At 55.6% G+C, this 19,068-nt stretch overlaps 6 protein-coding genes across 6 annotated transcripts; 3 read left to right on the forward strand and 3 right to left on the reverse strand.

The window, feature by feature from the left end:
• Positions 1-478: 478 nt before the first annotated feature.
• Positions 479-2,887, reverse strand: C8Q71DRAFT_768637 (HotDog domain-containing protein). The gene is made up of 11 exons (XM_047924261.1): positions 2,534-2,887; positions 2,455-2,479; positions 2,064-2,405; positions 1,868-2,010; positions 1,699-1,806; positions 1,419-1,647; positions 1,333-1,355; positions 1,251-1,276; positions 1,038-1,196; positions 846-978; positions 479-759 (listed from the first exon to the last, which is right to left on the reverse strand). Exons 1-11 carry the CDS (start codon positions 2,802-2,804, stop codon positions 578-580), a joined length of 1,641 nt encoding a protein of 546 aa, XP_047776950.1. The 5' UTR covers positions 2,805-2,887; the 3' UTR covers positions 479-577.
• A 2,858-nt stretch (positions 2,888-5,745) lies between these two features.
• Positions 5,746-6,781, forward strand: C8Q71DRAFT_140290 (uncharacterized protein). Its single transcript, XM_047916544.1, has 4 exons — positions 5,746-6,026; positions 6,093-6,203; positions 6,254-6,298; positions 6,359-6,781. The coding sequence occupies exons 1-4, from the start codon at positions 5,906-5,908 to the stop codon at positions 6,607-6,609; spliced, it is 528 nt and encodes a 175-aa protein (XP_047776951.1). The 5' UTR covers positions 5,746-5,905; the 3' UTR covers positions 6,610-6,781.
• Positions 6,782-7,388: 607 nt separating this feature from the next.
• C8Q71DRAFT_725016 (uncharacterized protein) lies at positions 7,389-8,089 on the reverse strand (the record flags this gene model as incomplete). The annotated part of the gene is made up of 5 exons (XM_047921663.1): positions 7,389-7,613; positions 7,682-7,782; positions 7,834-7,855; positions 7,922-7,971; positions 8,023-8,089. 5 exons carry the CDS (start codon positions 8,087-8,089, stop codon positions 7,389-7,391), a joined length of 465 nt encoding a protein of 154 aa, XP_047776952.1.
• A 4,371-nt stretch (positions 8,090-12,460) lies between these two features.
• On the forward strand, positions 12,461-13,592 carry C8Q71DRAFT_859428 (uncharacterized protein; the record flags this gene model as incomplete). Its single annotated transcript, XM_047927635.1, has 3 exons — positions 12,461-12,519; positions 12,578-12,706; positions 12,764-13,592. The coding sequence occupies 3 exons, from the start codon at positions 12,461-12,463 to the stop codon at positions 13,590-13,592; spliced, it is 1,017 nt and encodes a 338-aa protein (XP_047776953.1).
• Positions 13,593-15,190: 1,598 nt separating this feature from the next.
• Positions 15,191-16,711, reverse strand: C8Q71DRAFT_768672 (uncharacterized protein). Its single transcript, XM_047924262.1, is given in 5 exon segments — positions 15,191-15,584; positions 15,642-16,278; positions 16,332-16,460; positions 16,475-16,512; positions 16,584-16,711. The coding sequence occupies 3 exon segments, from the start codon at positions 16,351-16,353 to the stop codon at positions 15,344-15,346; spliced, it is 900 nt and encodes a 299-aa protein (XP_047776954.1). The 5' UTR covers positions 16,354-16,460; positions 16,475-16,512; positions 16,584-16,711; the 3' UTR covers positions 15,191-15,343.
• Positions 16,712-17,923: 1,212 nt separating this feature from the next.
• On the forward strand, positions 17,924-18,948 carry C8Q71DRAFT_140483 (uncharacterized protein). The gene is made up of 6 exons (XM_047916545.1): positions 17,924-17,946; positions 17,996-18,098; positions 18,156-18,187; positions 18,241-18,339; positions 18,410-18,885; positions 18,939-18,948. The coding sequence occupies exons 2-5, from the start codon at positions 18,071-18,073 to the stop codon at positions 18,836-18,838; spliced, it is 588 nt and encodes a 195-aa protein (XP_047776955.1). The 5' UTR covers positions 17,924-17,946; positions 17,996-18,070; the 3' UTR covers positions 18,839-18,885; positions 18,939-18,948.
• Positions 18,949-19,068: the final 120 nt, after the last annotated feature.

Genomic DNA, 19,068 nt, shown 5'->3' on the forward strand with positions numbered 1-19,068 from the left:
CAGAAATGGAATATGGGACAATGACACACCCAGAATATAGGAAATGGCACGCTGGAATGCTCGAGAGAGCCGGGGACATAGTGCCGCCCCTGGTGTACTATGGTCTGTCAAGGGTCCCCTCATCGGGATGATCACATCGAGACGACCATGATTCATTGTCTGCAGGTTTCTCAGCATGAGCATCAGGGTCGCGGAAGTCGGAAATGATTGCTTACCGAAGAACGCACTCCGTCTTGCTACACGAGCAACCCATGAACGATCTTTCAGCAATGCGGACGCGAGCCCAGATAGGTGAATACTCCCTATATATCACGACTTGCTGAACAAGGATAGTTCAGAGTATCGCGCCCTTACGATTCCCTGAAGAGTTTAATCAGTATCGGAGTCGTCAAACCGACGAAAGACGTACACGAACCGCCGTACAAAGACGCAGCCCACATCCACCACTTGGAACATCGCACAATCACGCTACACAGTATGGAGACATACAACAGGATAGGATGTGCGACGAGGTACTATACAAAACATTCGTGGCCACTACTAATATATCTCTATGTCAAAGTCCGACCTCAACGATTCATTGCTGCTCTTCTGCGTCCCGCCAACCACCGCCAACTCGATTCTCTCCATCCGCGGCGTCGTCAGATTTCTTGACAGGCTCGGTGCCGTGGATGCCAGGTCCGCCAGCAGCGTACCTCAACGTACGGATCTCGGCGCCCATCTCCAGGGCACGACGGCCCTCGAGCCAGAGCATCGCCTCTGCAGAAAGGTAAGTATCGGTACGACGCATTCATTCGGTCGTTGACAGAGGTCAATATGACAGCAGGAATAGTCCGTCTACGCACCTTTGTATGTCTTGGGAACAACCTTCCTCGTCACAGGGATGTTATGGTCTGTGCACCAAGTGAACCTGAAGTCGTTGGTGGTCTGCTCCTTGCCAGTCGCGACGTCCACGACATTAGCCTGGACAACGACATGCTATCCGATACCATGACAGTCAGCATCACTCATGGGACGACGTGTAGTGGCCTACGTACGATCAGTCCAGGGAATTTCTCGGACTGCGTGGTGTGCAGGATGTGGCTCGTCAGACGAAGGATGGAACCAATAGGGACGGGCTTCGCGAACGAGATGCCGTCGAGGGAGACGAAGAGAACGTGGCATCCCGTGAAAAGCTCCGCGTTCGCAAAGCCAAGCTGTAGGGCACTAGTTCAAACACGGACCCATACTGCATTCCGCCAATCGCCTACCTCATACGCAAGACGCATCAGGTATCCTGTACCGAGCTGCTCAGGGAACTCCAACGCTGACAATGAAACGAAACGGACTTACCACCGAAGATCTTCTGGTGCACGCTGCAAACCCAGCGCGTAAGCTACCACGTTCACCGATGCAATGGAAGCAACAATAATACTGACTTCCTTTCCTGCGGGAACATCATCATGCACTTCTCCAGGCGCGTGTCACCCATCCACACCCGCTGGAGCCCATCTGGACCCACGAACGGCTCATTCTCGCTCTTTCCGGTGCTCGTGCCGTAGTTGCCGTACTGCAGGTAGAGCGAATGCAGCTCCTCCGCCTCGGAGGAGGTAGGCGGCACGCGGTCCAGCGCCGCTGAGGTACGCGCACGACGGCGGTCCTTGTGCGCTGTAGCTTGTCAACCTCGTCGTCGGCCCGGAAGACAAGGTATGCACGCACTTTCTCCAAGCGCGAAGAGCTGCTTATCTTCGGCTGTGGTCAGACTGAGCGGGTTCACCGGCGCGGCCTTGTGGGTCCTTGCATCCCTACAGACCATGAAGAACCGACCTGGCACATGTGGTATGTCCGATCAAGCGCTGTCATATGCAAAGAGTTTACTGCGGCTTACCGAGCATGATGGTCTGTTCACGCCCATCCTTCTCTAGTGCCTCCATGCGGACAGCAACCTCCATGGAGCTGCGTCCTGTGTGGATGACCTGACCACTTAGGCGCATGTCCCGCACAGGGTACAGCGGAGCCAGCATGTCCAGTCTACGATGCCACGGATGACGGTCTAGTTCTAGAATCACATGCAGACGACGTACCGGTCAACGCTCGCGGTGACGATGTAGAATCCCTGGTCCTTGCTCAGCACCTCCACGCCCGGACCCAACATGTGCTTGTACGCGATGCCACCCGCGAGCGAGTCCAAGTGCTCCAACAGCATGCCCGTCCGGATGCCGCCGCTCGCATTGGTGTATTGCTCGAGCAGCTCCGGGGAGCTCGCGAAGGGCAGGAGGAGCTCGCAGTACGAGTCATGCATGTTGCGTGGCACATCGGGTGGGATGCGGTTCGGGCGCGAGGTGTCTGGGTCGGCGGTGGAGGGCGGCATGGATTGGCGCATCAGCGCTTCAGACCAGAGAATCCGCGAGCGGATGGGAACGACCCTATTCAAACATCAGGTGGAGTGCCGTCTCACGAGGCAAACGGGCTGACTGATGTGCGGAGTCCGCTCTCTTTCCTGAAGGCGAAGATCAGCATGCCATATCAAGGACACGGAACACCACAGACGTACGAGACTCCTTCAGCAATCTGTCCGTCGTGGTGACATCGTTTGTCTCCTCCTTCGCGCCAAGCTCACGCTCCCTCGAGAATTCGGCATTGCTGTTGCGCAAAGAAGACGTCGTAGATAGGGCCCGAGCAGAAATCGCATTGGTTTTGGCTCCCTGGGAACGACCGAATTTGCCTGGAGTGGGACGACTTGCCGGCAAGGCGGCAGCGGGCCGCACGGTGCAGACCTGGTGCGCAACGCGCGCACGGAGTCCTGCGCTCCTGTTGGCTAGCATCGCGGATAGGCGACTGCAGGATGTTTCGAACGATGAGGAGGTCAATTTGGACAGCGATGCAGACTGCACTGTCCCCACTCTTAAGACGGCGGCCTCCTTCGGGAAATTCGGGGCCGTGACGCAAGATTGCCGACCCACTTGCCTAACATGGCAATGAGACGCCAAGCTGGCCGCCTCCTGAATTCCTCCTTCACTGGTGAATTGCAGCGAGCACGGAGAGTCTTCAGTCTCTGGAGCCTCCATTGCGGTGCGCATGGGCGTGGTGCATTCGCAAATGGCATGGCAGGCGACGTCCCAAACGCAATACAGGGCGGAACTTCCTGATCGGGCGGCCGCCGAACGGTGGGGTGTTCGTCAAATTGAAACCTGTCTTGCTGTTCGCAGCTGCTGCGCCAATGAGTCCTCGTACTCAGATATATTCGTCTGTCAGTAGCGTACGCGCAACTGCAATACAAGAATGACTGTACTACACCCAGTACTAACCTAGTACTTACTCAGATTGCTTGTGTTGTGTTTCTGCCGGGGCACACGTGACGGCGTGGGACGTGGCGGTCGCGGGCAGGGTCGAAAAATAGAGGGAATTCTCGTCTTCGCCAAGTCCTCCTCTTCGCCCCCCCTGGCTGCGTACTGTCTGCCCCATCCTCGAAAAGTGAGCCCCGATGTTCGCGTCGCAGAAATATGAGGCATTGCCGTCGGAAGATGGGTCGCCCACCTTCCCGCTCCATGCCCCGTTTCCTGCTCCCGGCATACTAAGCTCCACGACAATAATTTTTCGGAGAGGCGACTCGACCTACCTGGCTTCGAGAAAGGCTGCTTGAAAGACGGAAAGAACTGTCCCATGCGTGAGTGGTGACGCCCCAGGATGCATCGTTGAATGCGACGTCGGATCATCACCTGCATATAGGGAACGTCAACGTCTGCGTAACATGGTGAGTTATCATACTCGCTCGCAGCTTCCTCCTCCTCCTCCGTCCAATCCTCGTCAGCCCATGCCAGAGTGGACGGAGCGACCAGGCATGGAAGGGTCCAATGGAATCAACCCTTACGGAGCATGCTCCTCGCCGAACGTGACGCAGACTCGTTGCAGAGTTCGCGAGTACGCATCTTCCTGAGAAGGGCATAATCGAATGTCTGTGGAGAACTGTCGTGCACAGGTCGGACCCATCGCGACAATATCCTAGATGATGGGTCGTATGGCGTTGCCGTTCCCAGGCTTACGCCCTGGACAAAGCATATCTCAGGCCGTGGACTGTACGACCTCCACACGCGAGCTGTAATTGCTCTGTGAGTACAGCTGGCCTCAACCCACGCAAGGAACACTCACTGGATGGCATGACACAGTCCAGATCAGTTGCGCATCTGTGTGTGCCACGCACCGTGTGGGCGATGATTTCCCATATACCAAGTATGCTGGATCATCGTTCCTCGCCTTTGGGATGTTTGGGATAGCGAACTATCGTCAGTTCCACAATGATTCAGAAGGTTCAGTGGACATGACGCACCACCAGATGCCTTGACGCTCGCGGCTGGCTACAGCGCCCCTCACTCGGGGCTGATTAAATCTAGGGCAGAGCGTTCGCTAGTCTCCACCTGGTGGCTCCTTGCGCAGTTACAGCTAACACGGTTCCAGCTGTGGAAACCCTTCCACAGATAGCGCTCGTGTACAGCGTGTCGTACGCCACATAGATAAGCTCCAGGTAAGTCCCACTACTTTTTAGCTCGTGTGTCAGAAGGACTCACCAGGACTCGTGAAACGGTGCTGGTTTCTCATTCTTTCCTTGGGTAGCAGCACCTTCCTCCAGAGATAGAGACACGCAATCGATAGTCGCCGCCTTAGACGCAGCCTTTCGGCTCCTCCTGCGTTGAAAATCTTCATCGCTGGCCGAACCGAAAGTGTGTCTTGGCAGTGAAGATATGTAGTAGGTATCCTCGGTTGTGAATCATCCTCTTTAGATGGAACCCGATATCTGTGTGTCAAACGAACAAGCAATGTCGTCTGTGTCGGTGAGCGCCTGGATGGCGAAGTCGCTGTGGTGTAGACTCGTAGTCCCGGTGGACGTGGCCTCGTCCAGTTGCCGTTCCGTGTATGTGAGAGAGAGGATGCACTCGCTCGAATGAAATGAACGTCGTGGTGTTGGGGGTAAGAGTACAGGAGGTGAAGTCGCGGCCGAGGATGAGCGCTGGCCACACATTCCATAGGCCCCACGGGGACCTTCGAAGTCACAGGTGTGACTCTAAAACCTCGTCCACGGACGTGCGAAACACAACTGAAAGGTTCATTGATGTTCGTGGATGGGCGCAATCGGTTCTTGCTGAGGTGGAAGGAAAGAACCACCCCGCCAGGGACGGCTCGCAGAAGGGAAGGGAGATCCTGACAGGTAAGTTCGTTGGTTCAGCTCTTCCAGAGAAGATAGAAAATCACTCACCGACATTCATGACGATCGGAAGGCTTACAGGGACGAAATCGCGCAAGGGAACGCTGCCCTGATGCCTTCTACCAGCGGGAAAACAGGCGACGCCCTCGACGAAGTTTGTGGACACGCCGGAAGGATTCTCGGCGCACTGGGGACATATTCGTGCCACCCATCGACGATCCTTTGGTGGAATGACGTCTCCACCAGTTTTGACGACTGGGTGGTCAGTGGCGAGGAGCGGCATGTAGCGTCGCGAGACACGAGCCTCGATGCGGGCGCTTCCCGTATTGGGCCGGCCTTTGTTCTACTTTAGGACAAAAAAAGGTGAGTAGCCTCTACGGCTGTATTCCTTGAGGCTCATGTACAAGCTGCTCGTAGACTACAAGAAAGCGTGACAGAACGTATTGACTGGTCTCTGGGGTGGGAGCTCAGAGCGTGAGAAGGAGGACCGAACGACGTGCAAAGCCGGCCGGGCGCTAGACCGCCCTTCGCTGGGCTCGGATTCCGCCGCACCTGATAAGTCCACGCTCGGCCCTCCGCCTGCCCATCTTCACCTACCAAGTCCTACATCCCACGACTGCCTCACTCGCATCCTCCTACCTCCGATATCTCCTCCTACACCCTATCGAATTACCAAAATGCCCTGGGACAAGAAAGATGGACTGCCCCACTACGTAAAGACTGACGATGAGGAGGAGATCAAGAAACAGTCGGGGATCGAGAGGAAGCCAGGGAATGAGGAGACGGCAGAGACCGAGGAGCCAGAGATGGAGAAGTCTGAGGTCGAGAAACTCAAGATTAAGCAGAGGTAAGTACCGTACAAGACTTTCAGCCCCCTTGCTTCGTTCGACATCTGACATACCAATCGTCGCAGAAGGTGGTTTGCAAAGAGGTCGAACAAACCAATCATCCACGAACCCGCCGTGTGCCCGGCCGACACCGTCGGCCACGTCGAATCCGAAAATGATACTTCGGATGGAGAGAGGTACGCGATTGCGTAGCAGCCCTATCTACTAGTCCTCACATGCCACACAGTAGCGGTTTTGAACAGAAGAAGAGCAGGAAGCCCGCTGCAAAGCGGTACGTAGAGTTCTCTCGTCTCTCAATCTCAGCCTCGTCATAACGTTCCGCGGATCTCAGGAGACGACCACGAAGGAAGGCTGTCAATCGGAAGGCCCCGGTTGAATCCACCGGATCTTCCAAACGGCCATGCAAGCGAAGGAAGGTCGAGCCGTAACGGCGGGCGGGTCCTCATCGCATATACCGATGCGTGGCCCATCCTCATTCGAGGACTTGAAGCCCCTCTCCCTCCTCACGGACATGTTGCTTGGATCTCTTCAACGGCCGTGATATATATGCAATCCCGTCTCCCTCCGTTGTCTCTCCCATAGCTGTAATCGTACTGTACGCATCGTCGTCGTCGCAAAGTCGTTGTACTCGTCTGGTTGTCTCGATCACACGACGTCGCACAATATGTATCCTCCATTTCCTCGGCACATCTCACTTCCACTGGTTCTAGTGCTGTATATAGTCGTCTCGGAAAGTCGAATGTATCGTCTCGTCTGCTCGAAAGTCTGACACGTCACCGACTGCAAACTGGTGTTGTCTACGCCCCAGCGCTTATCGGACAGTGTTCATGCTCGTTGTTACGATGCAGTCAGTTCCTAGAATCTACGGGGCGAGCATCGGGGAGCACAATACGTTCAATGTATTCGGTAGATAGACCACGGTATGTACATTGATTGGGAATTCGATCGACGTCGTGTAGTATCCGTAAGTTATCCAACGGGCCGTCACGATTAGCTTCCAGTGGGCCAGAACCACCCGTCTCGTCCAAGAACGCGAAGCCTGACCAGCTCCACTTGTCCATTCACCGTCTCTTCCAAGATCCTGGGGCCATGGTCAAAAGGTTGTTCATGAGCAGAGCTGCAATATACGAAGCCCATATTCGAGCGTAGATGACTTGATCGACGTGTCGCTCCACGGGGTTGGCAGCCGATCGAGGCGCAGGGATGTCCACCAGTCCGCTATGAGTCGCGATGTAGAGAACCAGAATGGTGCACGTACGGGCGTTGCTGACACTATTTCTGGAAGGCCGTGTTTGCGAGGCTTGTGGAGGCTAGATTGAGTGGACCGAGACGACTCCTAGAGTACACGGTCACGCACCTAGCTACAGCTCCGCTGTAACATTCCTGGCGGTGACGTGGTACAGTAGCTTCCGATCTTCCGCGTTGTCGTGAATTGCGATCCCTGCTCCGATATTTGAGCTAAAGGCGGTGAATGGCGGCAAACCATACGCCTGACGTCGTATTCGTTTCCAAGGCGCGAGCTTTGAAGTAGATCCCTGGCCAATGGACGCGTCGGCCACATCGGCCACACGACAAGCTTCATGGCCCTACAATCAGATAGCTAGGTGTTCACACATATTCAGCAGAGTAAGGAGCGGTGCAGCGCTGCACTTACTGCTTTGTGGCCGTCGGTGGATTGCGTCTTGTCCGGCTGCGCTGCGTCCGTCACGTGCCCTCCGAGTCTCACTACGGAGAGCTCGGTAACGCGTTGACACGCTGTAAAGGACGGGCAACAGAGCATAATGGGCTGATTAGCGTCGAACACACGGCCTAATTTCGTGTACGCAGCCTGTCGGTAGGGCGGGGTAGGTTATGAGTCAGCGGCGTTATGTAATGACCAACAACATGGGCGTACGTACCTTGCAAATCGATACCCGCTAGCAATACTTCTCCTGACAGAGCTTGCTGTTATTTAAAGCACGAGACGTCATAAGTCTACTATAGAGAAAGACGCACATTTCTGGAGCAGGGTGCGAGCGCATACCACGACAGGATCTTCTGAGACTGGCACGGGCGGAGACATTGCTGAGTATGGTCACACAACGCGTCTGTAGTTGACGTGAGCTGGCAGACAACACTTTACATAGGACTGAACTCACCAAAAATACAGAACAATGTTCTATCAGGACATTGACTCGAGAGTTTGCGGCGACAATCGACTGTAATCAAGCGACGTCCGCGCTGTGAAGGCCAGGAGTACTTCGTGCTGGCGCCGTATGCTACCTGGGTGCAACACCCGTGAGCCACGTAAAACTGAGCAGCCAACGATGGTAAAGTGCTGACTGTCGATCCTGAGAGCTTGAGATCCGAGTCCACAGTGATGTGGTTCTGTGTGACCGATCACATTCCGTGATGTGGATCCGTGTAGACGCGGGCCCAAGATCCGATACCAGCGAGGCTTGCGTCTGTCAGAAGAGGACGGCGTGAGCTGAACGATGTAAAATAGCCTGCAACTCTCCTGGTGTCGTGATCAGTTCCAAGATCGAACCACTCAAGAGCGAGGTATGGATGGCCTTGGATGGCAGAGAGTCTGACTGAAATGTTCGGCATCAGCACAGTGACAACGTGCCAGTTACGGAACGGACACACACAACGGATGCAGATCTCCTAAGTAGGCAGCACCAATGCATCGTGGTTTGCCAATCGAGGAAATTGAGCTAAGTATAAGCGTGAAGCATGTCATCGATGAGATGTGACGCGCAGGGAGGTGAAGAGACCCTCACCGTGCTCCAGCGAATGGCCTCTGCGCGGTACAACGATTCTCAAGGGGTACCTGTTTGGCGCGTTTCGTCAGTAGCGAGACCCGCGGAGACTCGCATCGATGGAGATGCCGGCAGGTCGTCCGTAACGGTTACTCAATGTATACACGGGGTTCGTCAGAGGACGGACTGATGGAGACATGGATCATTGAATGCGCCAAGTCAGCAGTTGTGATGAACGTACGGGAAGTCTGGTGGCGACACGAATGAGTCCCCCAGATCCGCGACTCTTCCAAATCTTGCCTCGCGCGTGGCCGTCGCGCGGCTCGAAGATCCCGGGCGCTCGCTCCGGATCAGGCTAACTTGGCAACCGGATGCGCCGATCGCCCGCCGTTCTAACGCGTTTTGGCTACGCCGCTACCGCCAGTAACCGCCAGATCTCCGATGACCTTCTCCAAGAGGCAGGCGCCTCCCACTAGGCTTCAACGGGTTTCGCCGACGATGCCACATTTGGCCTTCGTTGTGGCCCCATAAACATCGACTGCGAAGTCGAAGGAGAGTAGAAGACGAAGTGCTGTAAAGGATGTGTGAACGATTCGGTGTGTGTACACGGAAGAAATGAATGAGAATACAACACCTTACGGCACGATTCATCTCCGTTCGTAAAGAGTGAGCCACTCCGACGGTCTCCACGTGACGGGTGCACCGCTAGGGGTCGCTTGAGTCGGGAAACGGTTTGGCCTCGATGAAGCCACGCAGCTGGCCGTCTGATGCCTTGTTGTTCTGGCCCTCCCTGGCGACCATATATCTCCTGATTGTTCAGTTTTTCGCACTTCCCATACGCCCCTCGCCATACTCACTCACCTGCCAGTCTTTCTCCTCTCGAGGCCAACGGCTTGACCTGCAGCGGCCCCTCTGGATCCCGGATGATGATCAGCACAGCCGGAAGAGGAACTAGTCGTCGCTGAGCCCTCACGGCAACTGGCGTGTTGCTGCGCTCGCGGCCAGGCCCCTATCTAGGGAGGGAGGCTGCCATCGAGCTCTTAGTCATGGTACGTAGATAAGCTACCCACTCACTGTGTCACTTCAGATCCTGCTGCCGCTACGTTCCAAGAGCCTTCGTCTGCATGTGCCCCGAGTGAACGGTAGGAGTACAGGCACGTCGCCCTGTGGAAGAGGAACATCATCAGCGGTACGCTCTATCTAATCCTAAACGGTGTGACTTACCTCCACCTCGTCTGAAAGCGCATAGCCGGGTGTCGAAGGTGAGTTTATCGTCGAGAAGTGCTGCTCGGTCGTCCGGGAGCTCCCAGGAAGAGCTAGACGCACTGATGCTGGGGCGCACCACCACTAGGCTACCATGCTGGCACGATAGGAGATCACGCGACACCATGTAGCTACGTTCAGTTCCATCGCGTGAGGTTGAACGAAAGGTGCGCACTCACTTCATCGTCCCATGATTCAGTCGCACCCGTATTTTCCTCCATACCGCGGTGCGCCATGCGCCACTTCGCGGTAGCGGCGCGGCGATATCTCGGAGGACAAGGTGACACCAGCTCGGCGAGTATGTCGACGCCCGATGGCATACCGGCCTGGCAAGGGACGTTTGCGTCCTTGACACGCCTGCTTGCCACTGGTTTGGCCCACCGCTCAAACTGCTGTGCGCCGGGGGAGCAGGGATTCCCAGACTTGGCCTCCCGTGCACTATAGGTACGTGCTGATGAGCGTCGTCACTATCTTGACAAGGTTGCTCACCCTTGTGCTGTCTGTTGTGTGAGCGTCGAAGACACGGGCACGTTTTCGCGGTGATCCCGCGTCGAACATAAGGGTCCTGCGGGGACAACAACGTGAGCGGTAGGTATTCCTGATTACGCATTCTGTGACTTACCTTCATTGTGTTGAGTGCGTGACTAGCGCACTTTCTCCGACTGGATAGCGGTTGCGCCTGTGCACCCTCTATGGCAGGTGAGTTTCACAGTACGTTGAGATCAAGCCAAGAGTGACCTTCATGAAAGGAAGCGAGAGATGAGGTCTTCTGATCCGTCCCTGCCTAGTGAGCAGAATGCTACTGCGATCGATTTACTGCGCCGAGAAGGGCAGTGATTCGGCATGCCACGACGTCTTCATGGATCGAGAAGGACCGTCTAGCTGGTCCCCTGGTGAAGTCGATCATTCTCCTCAGTGTCGTGGTCGATGGCAACGTAATGAGGGAACTGGACTGTTAATGAAGCGTATGCCGCATGATAGCGGACGTCGTAACAGTGGTTCAGAGGTAGCAGTGAGCTAGAGAGCTAGGATTCACTTAACGACGTACGCTACCTCGAAGCCACACGACAAGTGCAGGGCATTAGGTTCACCATGCGCTGTGTCAATGAAACACGTGGTTTCTGTTCTGGCATGGTCTATCAGTGTCATAGCGCGATAGACTCGTCGACGTACCGTCTTGGGGCCAGGCAGTCCGTCTTCGTACGCTTCGGAGACGCGTTAACATGTTCTTCATGCGTAGCCTTGCGTTACAAGGGCCGTGGTAAATCGACAGTGATGTCGTCGCGTGAACGGGACGTTGGTTCGAAACAACTGCAGCGGATGCGGCCACAACTCTTGTTGGCAAGTATTCACTTCGATACAAGCATATTAACTCACTTTCTAGGGCCCGAATACCTTGTAGAAGATCGAAAGCTTGACGACATGACACAGGAATGGCCGAAGGTGATACTGAGGAAAATTGACAGGTGAGCCACTCCCCTTGGTGGCGCCTCTAACGCCAGCGCATAGGCTACTTACATGGAGGGCGCCCTCCTTAGGTGAATCATACGCCACTGGCGGTGGAAACGAACAAATGGGCTGGGACTGCGTCGACGTTCATGCCTGTTGAGGGTCAATGGATGCTAGCGCGAACCCGTTGAATTCAACTTGCCTGCAAACCGCATGGCCCACAAACGAACCCCAGGACTGGCCTGCACCGCCAAGTGGCTCGGATCGAGGCTGGGACTTCCGGGGCTGCACTGCTAGCCTCGACGAGTTGGCGGTGAGTGCGAAGTTGCGCCACAGCAAGTCGCGGCACGTTACTCACGGTTCGGGGGCCCCTGCCATATCGGGACAGTCCTTGTTCTTTGGTCGGGCGGCGGCATGTCGTTTCCATGGCGGGCATAGCCTTCGCCGTTTTGCCGGCCAATCACGGCTGGCAGGTCTGTTCTGGGCTTTCATTTGACCTGGCTGCTAGGACTGGCTTGCGCGAGCGGCGTGACGGGACATGAATAGGCGATGCGAGGCGGATTTGGGGGATTCGGCGCGTGGCCAGCCCTCAACTTGCGTGGCCCTTGTGTGGCTATGGCGGATTTTCTGCTCTAGTGGGCCGCTCACAATGGACTCAAGGGCGCAGGGTACTGGTCCGACTTGTCTGCTGTGACTAACCCGTGCGGCGAGCGTGACAGAGACCGGGAAGGCGAGCCGTGGAAGGAGACGGGGTGCGTGATTGGGTTGAGATCAGCCAGACCGCGACGCGTCTGTTTGGCAAAGCATGCGGCAGGGTTGTTTCAACTTGTTTGCACACCTACACTCAAGGTATAAATCCCGGGCGCGCGTCGCTCCTCTCCCTTCCTCTACACTCACGCTTAACCGCAACCTTCTGTCTGCCGCTTCTCCATCTCAGCAGCCTTCGTCGTCGCCCACGACATACTCCCGCCACACACATAATGTCTTACTGTGATTATATTCTGCCCTCGTTCGACAGCATGGCGGCATTTCCGGGGATGTACGTCTTTGTTTCATTGTCTTCACGGTCGAGCGGCATGGCTCACTGTATCCTTCAGTGCCTCGGAATATCACCAGTACACCGCCTTCAACAACTTCCTTGTGGACTACAGCTGGGAGGGCGGTCCTATTGCTGGACCATCGGCACCACGGGCTACCAGCAGCCCATTGGTCGACGACCACACATTGTGAGGCTTTCATTGTTCGTGTGATGGTACGATTCACTGATGGCTTGTCTGAACCAGCGATGTCGACGACTGGCTTGACCCTGCAATGTGGGAGACCGCCACCGCCACCGCCACCTCAACGTCCCCGAAGCCAGGCCCTTTAGTCCTACCCGAGGGTTGGGACTTCGCCCCGAATCTCCCGAATCTTCTCACTGCGGAGTTGTCAAAAAGTCCGCGCTCCTCCTCCTCCTATCTTTGCGTCGATTCTCCTGCGCCTCCAACCGAAGGTCGTTCTACCTTGAAGCGGAGGCGAGAGAACGACACTGGCGACGAGGGCGATGATGATGAACACCCGCACAAGATCACCCGCCATCGCCAGTCTCGGCGGAAGCTCGAGCTCAAGACCTATCCGTGCAGGTGGAAGCTCGCGGAAGGGGGCGTGTGCAATTTCGAGGGGACGTCCCAAGTTATGTGGGCCCACATGCGAAAGACGCACAAGGTGAAAGCGAAGAAAGTTCCGGTCCCCGAGGATGTGCGCTGCGGATGGGATGGCTGCGCTTATAGCGCATTACCCGAAGACATGGCCGCACACTGGACCGAGAGGCACAAGAGTGCTCACTTGGAGCGCTCAGGTCTCACACGCGCCCTCAAGGCGGCGCGTCTCACCTGCCTGTTGTGCCCTCATGCGGACGAAGACGAGGGGACAGGGAAAAGGAAGGCCAAGGCCAACGGGAAGAAGAAGAGGCTTGACGGCCTTGTCAGGCACCTAAGAACTGTGCACTGGAAGGACTACAAGTTCTGCGACCACTGCGGGAAGGAGTTTCGGAGCGACGTCTTTGACAAGCCTGCTCGAGATCACCGCGGCGACTGCTTGCTCGCGTTCATGGACGGTTCCCCCAATTGCTAGGCTGAGTTTCCATCGTTCTGGTATCGGTTTTTTTTTTGCTCTGTACGTTTCCATGCTTTCTTTTGGCTGTCTTTGTTGCTGCTGTCAACTGTTGTATCGCTCGGACTACATGCCTGTGTATCAAGTGTTCGTGCCATCGGTCACTGGTATCATGTATTTGTTTTTGCATCGTCCCATTGTGTTGTACTTAGGCTTATTGAATACATCCCTCCTGAACGCAGTGAAGAGACTGCGAGTGCTAAGTACCCGTGAATGACCATGAGAACGTGATGAATCCAGCAGACTCGGACTACCCGCGTCTGATTGAGCGCTCCAGTCACGTGTCCTGTGGACAGGAACTTTACACTCGGCGCTGAGGCGCTCCTCGTCTCGTCCGTATTAATTTATTGAAGTCACCATGTACAGCGATAGACTCTCCTAGCTACATCATGATTTCTCGTCATGGTACATGCTGTAGCAGCAATGAATGGGGTGAGTTCTTGTGGTATAGGCACGCAGATTGCACGGCCGCTGACAGCCTCATGTTATTCAAGTTCTACAGGGCTGGAACGCATCCTGAATAGTCTCATTCCAGCACGTACCTACAACCGTCGCATTCATGTTCCCTATGGTGAGTTTGCGACGCCTATTGAGTTGGATATTTGCTTCAATATCTGTCCGATAGGTCTGCCATCTGCAATCAACCGTCCCTAATCCTGAGGCATGTCCACACTGACGGCTTATAGACCTAACGAACTCAGCTCCGGCTCCGTATCCTCGTCAATGACTCGAGGTACTGCACGCTCTTATAACAGTTTAATTTCTCATTCTTTGCCACGTCAGTGATACAAGCAGGTCCATCACGATGAGGTACCGCCCGTTTGAGTCGGCGCATGCCCGGGTCCTGGAGTTACTGAAATACGTCTTTGATTCTCAGCAGCTGATCTCAACATCTCAGGAGCAACGCAGTCGTACGGTATTTCCTCCAAGCTATGACGCAGCGAACCATCAGACGATGACCACGCAGGATTTCCTAGGGCATGGAGTTATCGGCGAGCCTAGGTGTGTTAAGCCCATAAGACTGCACTTTCTACCTCAATGTCGTCACTCACACCACTCGCAATTTTTGCATTGACTGCCACTCAGGTACCATTGTGTATTGTCCACTGACAAAGTAACATACTGACGCATTTGACGCAGCTCGGGGTATAAAAGGTCTCGCATTCACGTTGAGGATGCAGAAACTACCTCGTTCTCCTTTCTAGCCGATGTTCAGCACTCAAGCTACGATCCCGTCACCATTCCTCCTAACCAGATACCCTGGGATGCTGAGCTTGGAATTGGCAGTACCAAGTACCCGGCAAGCATCCTTAACGCGGTACGTCCTCGTATTTTGGTTGTCGACGTCGCTTATGTTGAGTGTCTAGTCGCACTTCGACAACGTACACGGACTCGAGTGTCAAACTACGTAGCAAACAGGGTTCGTTTTCTGATTACCCATCTCCGACAATTTCGAATGATTAATGGATCTACCCGTTCCCCAGCGGCGCTCCGGGGAGTATCCTAGCTGCCATCTTGGCATCCTCTCTCGCCTTCATCGATCTCACCGATAAAGATGCCTTTCTACTCTGCTGCACGTTACGTTGAGGACTTTCCAACCCTCGAATGACGTATAGCTCCAGAGCATCAGCCTTGCGTCGCCCACCCATGTAACCAGCCACGTTCCAACAAGATGCTAGCATTGAAGAGGTACGTCTACATACACGTCCGTTTCACACAGAAACTAACATGATTCCTGTCGAGCAAGCACACCCAGGGAGATGTTGCCCCTGACTCTCTCGCGACATCGACATCTCCGCCCTTCGACGACTTTCCGAGCGTTGTTGCCCGGGAGAGCGGTTCGGGACGAGCCTGCGCGCCTTCCTCTCGCAGTGCGTCCGCCGTGTGCACTCGCATTCGATGCTGTCCTCTGTGGGATGATGGCGTGCTGCCGAGACGACCGAAAGTCGAGGCCTGTGCAGTGCGAAGCGTTGAGTCACCACATCTACGTAATGAGCTCTGTTCGCTCACCATGGGCCTGGTGCTTCATCAATGCATGTAGATACGCTCGTTACGTCGCAAGCAACGCATAGGCTTGTCGTGGAATACTCAAGCATCGCGAGGAGCGTGCGAGATAGAATTCCGGAGCGTGCAGGCGCACGCCACTCCTTTGTTGCGGCGTCCCTTGTGTCGGACCTGGGACACGCGAACATGGGAAAGCGACGGCGTACATGTGAAGACTCCCTCCAGCTCGTCGATAGGGTGGTGCTGGGGCGTGTACTGACGGCGTTGTGACGCGAGGATGATGTATGCTTCAGCTTGAGCGTGGACTCGTGCGTGGAGGTCCTCAGTTCTGTGACGCAGTCGAGGAAGCACAATCTGTGGGCATGCCTGCCACGCCCCCATGTGCTGAGACTGCGCGAGGTATACCGGGCGCATGGGATATGCGTGTGGAGCCTCGCCCGCCTGTGTGGTGGCGTCAGTACGGAGGCGATCGGGGAAACGCCGAAGCAGCGGAGGCAGATCGTTGTGACCGTGTATCGCCGATCGTTTGCTATTGGCAATACGGAGGTTGTGGACGATCGAAGCGGCCCCATGAGGTTGTGGGTGGAAGGAGGGTGCTGTCGTACACGATCTGTGAGTTGTATGGACGTTCGAGGAAGTATACCTCACCGCACACTAAGCAGACCTAAGCAGACATAAGATTCGAGCGGTGCGCACCGTCAACGGGTTTCTTCCTCATCTACGGTTCCTCCAGGCTTGCGAGCATCGCCCAGGCGCGACAGCAGGATACGGGCGCTATCTTGCACGTGAGGTGCGTCCTAAACGGGATATTTGTTTCCCGCTGTCGCCGACGCACGGGCTCCTTGCATAGCCGTCGCTAACCATCGCGAGACGCGGTCTGGAAGCGAAGCGTTCAGTATTCGCCCGATGTCAGATCGAGTGCAACCGTCTCAAAATGGAAAGTCGTACCGTCCGAGTGCCGGCGCTGTCTTGCACAAGGTGCAGCAGGCGAAGGGAGGCACTTGGTATCCGCTAGAAGCTCTGTTGGGCGACGTTAGTCCTGTGTATGTACACGGTGGTACTTCAGTGAATTGCATCACCTTCGTCGCATGCTGTCAGATTGGCAGGCGTAGAGCTCACCACAGCCTCCCACGTGGCAGCCGCGTGCGCCCAATCGAGGTCGACCGACCCTGGACAGACCACCACAGCAAGTCGACAGGGGCCGTTGGCTCGCACAAGGCTGCCCATCTCGATGCTGCCCCTCCTCGTCGCCTGATGGTGCCTTGTGCCTGTTCGTCGCGACAATAAGTACGAGACGTTGACGAGCACGACCGGGCACTGCCCTCTCGCTCACCTGCGCCTCGTCCCCTCCCCGCACGCACCCTCTTGCACAACACGCGCGGCTTGTGCTGGGACGGCTCTGTGCGACCTTGGACGACGTCGAACACTCGCGCAGGACACTGGAATCGCCACTTGTTGCTTCATCGCTGCTAGACGCCCTGGATGTTCTGTGAAGGAACGCCATCGCGCTCTCGGACAAAGGTACGCAGACGGGCCACTCGCTCACCTTTCTATGCAGACGACAAGTCGGAACGAGCTAGCTCTTCGAGGAGACGCCACTCCGTATCGTCAGCATGTATGCCAGGAGACCGCATGCCGACAATGCTCCGGCCTGTCAGAGAGGGAACCCATGAGTGGTACGCACAGAGTCTGTTCATGTCTCGTATGGCTCACCTTCGTTAAGATGATATACGGCGCATTGACGTCCACAACGGTGGAAGGCAGGTCGCCGGCAAGTACACAGCGCGCGCGCTGGACCGATTGCACTCTCGACGCCACGACCAGGATGGTGCCTATGAAGCAAAAGGCCGTGAGACACTGACAGGTACGCATACAAGTAATTTGCTCACCACGTCGTGCCTGAAACCTTTCTCATTGGCATTCAGAGGATAGACACTCCCGGTATTCATCGTCCAATGAGTGGGCTAAATCACGGATATCCGGCTTGTCAGCGGCGCGCTCGTTCGGAACGCATGATGTGGCGTACGGACCTCCCTTCCGTCCTGAGACGGTCCCCTCGATATCTTGACGATGCGCTCGTATGCGGGATGAGTAATCCTTGAGCGATTCCGCCCTCGCACAGGACGCTCGCTATTATGCAAATTTATCAAACCTTGAAGGCAATGTGTATGGGCCGCCTGCTCACCATCTCGCGATCTTCGTTGTACGACCACCCTTTGCGAACAAGACGTCGGTTCTCGCTTGTCAGAAAGCTCATCGTAGCAGCCCTGTCGACGACATGCTGACCTTTCATAGGGCATAATCGTCAGTGGTACGTCTTTGTTTTGATCATATCGCGAGGCTTACCGACGTCTTCGCAGTGCGCGGATAGATCCTAGTCTGCGGATATCGTCGTCTACGTCGTCTCGGAAAGCGCACGCTGGATAGTCTCGCCTATGCAACGGAGTCGGAGCATCGAGTGTTGTAAGGGATTCGTTCTGAGATTGCTTAGGATCGAGGACTCACTTTCCTCCTGGATAGTCGTACCAAAAGGACACACTTCCGGTTTTTTGGTGGGTGGCCCGCTGTAGTGACGTCTCTGTTTCATGGTCAATATCGTATGGAGTTCGTCACCTCGAGGACACTCACCATGGCTTCCCTCCACATCCTTGCCGTCGGTAGGACCCCACGAAGCATAAGGACTTCCTTAGGAGCTAAGCATATGGTACGCAGTACGTTGCAATCATTGCGCTGTTTGCATTGCTGATCCATTCTCCGGTACTGTTGATGGGCAGTTTGTCGATGATGAGTCTCTGTATAATGCGGTAAGCCGATGTCGCAGTATGGGGGAGCTGATGGCGGGCCGTCTCCAGCTCCTTCGTCAAAGGTTTCATGTCGTAGTCTGGCGTAAGGCCGTGATCAGACTGGCTCTCCGGATATATTTACTGGCAACAACGCACGGAGGCAGGGTCGAGATAATGTGGCCGTCACGTTCGAAAGCCGAGGTCGCCAGGATCATCGGAAGCAACGCGGTTAGGCAGGAGATCACGTCGAGAATAGGCCTTTGTCTTCATTGTGTCGACGATGCAGAAGTTGAGAGTCGTTTTGAGCATGGAGACGCGGCGCAGGACCGCTCGGGGGAGGTAAGACCTGAAGGTCGAAAGGTGGCCACTCGGAGGTCTAGGCGAGGTTCGAATCGTAGCGTACCGAACGACACAGGCTAGACGCACCACAATCTCCTCGAAAAGTGTCTGGAAGCTCTGGATGTCGCGTAGGGGAACCGGTGGATGATGGTGTTGAACGAAGGCTGACGACAAGTTGTAGGACTTCGCGCGCAATGGGTTGCAGGCCACGTGCCCAGACTCGCCGCGCGCACTTTGGCTGTCGTCGACTATAGGGACTCGTAGGCGCCGCCGAATCGTTTGCGGGTCAGCCAGGAGGTCCTAGATGGACT

This window comes from Rhodofomes roseus (assembly GCF_022264815.1).
Source record: "Rhodofomes roseus strain CIRM-BRFM 1785 chromosome Unknown C8Q71scaffold_15, whole genome shotgun sequence".
In the NCBI taxonomy this organism is placed as follows: domain Eukaryota; kingdom Fungi; phylum Basidiomycota; class Agaricomycetes; order Polyporales; family Fomitopsidaceae; genus Rhodofomes; species Rhodofomes roseus.

What these genes read in the sequence shown, in the direction of transcription:
- C8Q71DRAFT_768637 (XM_047924261.1), bottom strand. Translation starts at nt 2,804, where the DNA reads ATGCTAGCCAACAGGAGCGCAGGACTCCGTGCGCGCGTTGCGCACCAG. An exon ending in AGAGCGGACTCCGCACATCA is followed by an intron (nt 2,406 to 2,454) that starts GTCAGCCCGTTT and finishes ATGTTTGAATAG; the next exon opens with GGTCGTTCCCATCCGCTCGC. An exon ending in TGATGCGTCTTGCGTATGAG is followed by an intron (nt 1,197 to 1,250) that starts GTAGGCGATTGG and finishes AGTGCCCTACAG; the next exon opens with CTTGGCTTTGCGAACGCGGA.
- C8Q71DRAFT_140290 (XM_047916544.1), top strand. Translation starts at nt 5,906, where the DNA reads ATGAGGAGGAGATCAAGAAACAGTCGGGGATCGAGAGGAAGCCAGGGA. An exon ending in AAACTCAAGATTAAGCAGAG is followed by an intron (nt 6,027 to 6,092) that starts GTAAGTACCGTA and finishes CAATCGTCGCAG; the next exon opens with AAGGTGGTTTGCAAAGAGGT. An exon ending in GATACTTCGGATGGAGAGAG is followed by an intron (nt 6,204 to 6,253) that starts GTACGCGATTGC and finishes CATGCCACACAG; the next exon opens with TAGCGGTTTTGAACAGAAGA.
- C8Q71DRAFT_768672 (XM_047924262.1), bottom strand. Translation starts at nt 16,353, where the DNA reads ATGAGGAAGAAACCCGTTGACG. An exon ending in GAGGAAGAAACCCGTTGACG is followed by an intron (nt 16,279 to 16,331) that starts GTGCGCACCGCT and finishes GTGTGCGGTGAG; the next exon opens with GTATACTTCCTCGAACGTCC. An exon ending in GATGAAGCACCAGGCCCATG is followed by an intron (nt 15,585 to 15,641) that starts GTGAGCGAACAG and finishes CGCACTGCACAG; the next exon opens with GCCTCGACTTTCGGTCGTCT.
- C8Q71DRAFT_140483 (XM_047916545.1), top strand. Translation starts at nt 18,071, where the DNA reads ATGCAACGGAGTCGGAGCATCGAGTGTT. An exon ending in GACACACTTCCGGTTTTTTG is followed by an intron (nt 18,188 to 18,240) that starts GTGGGTGGCCCG and finishes TATCGTATGGAG; the next exon opens with TTCGTCACCTCGAGGACACT. An exon ending in CCTTAGGAGCTAAGCATATG is followed by an intron (nt 18,340 to 18,409) that starts GTACGCAGTACG and finishes GTTGATGGGCAG; the next exon opens with TTTGTCGATGATGAGTCTCT.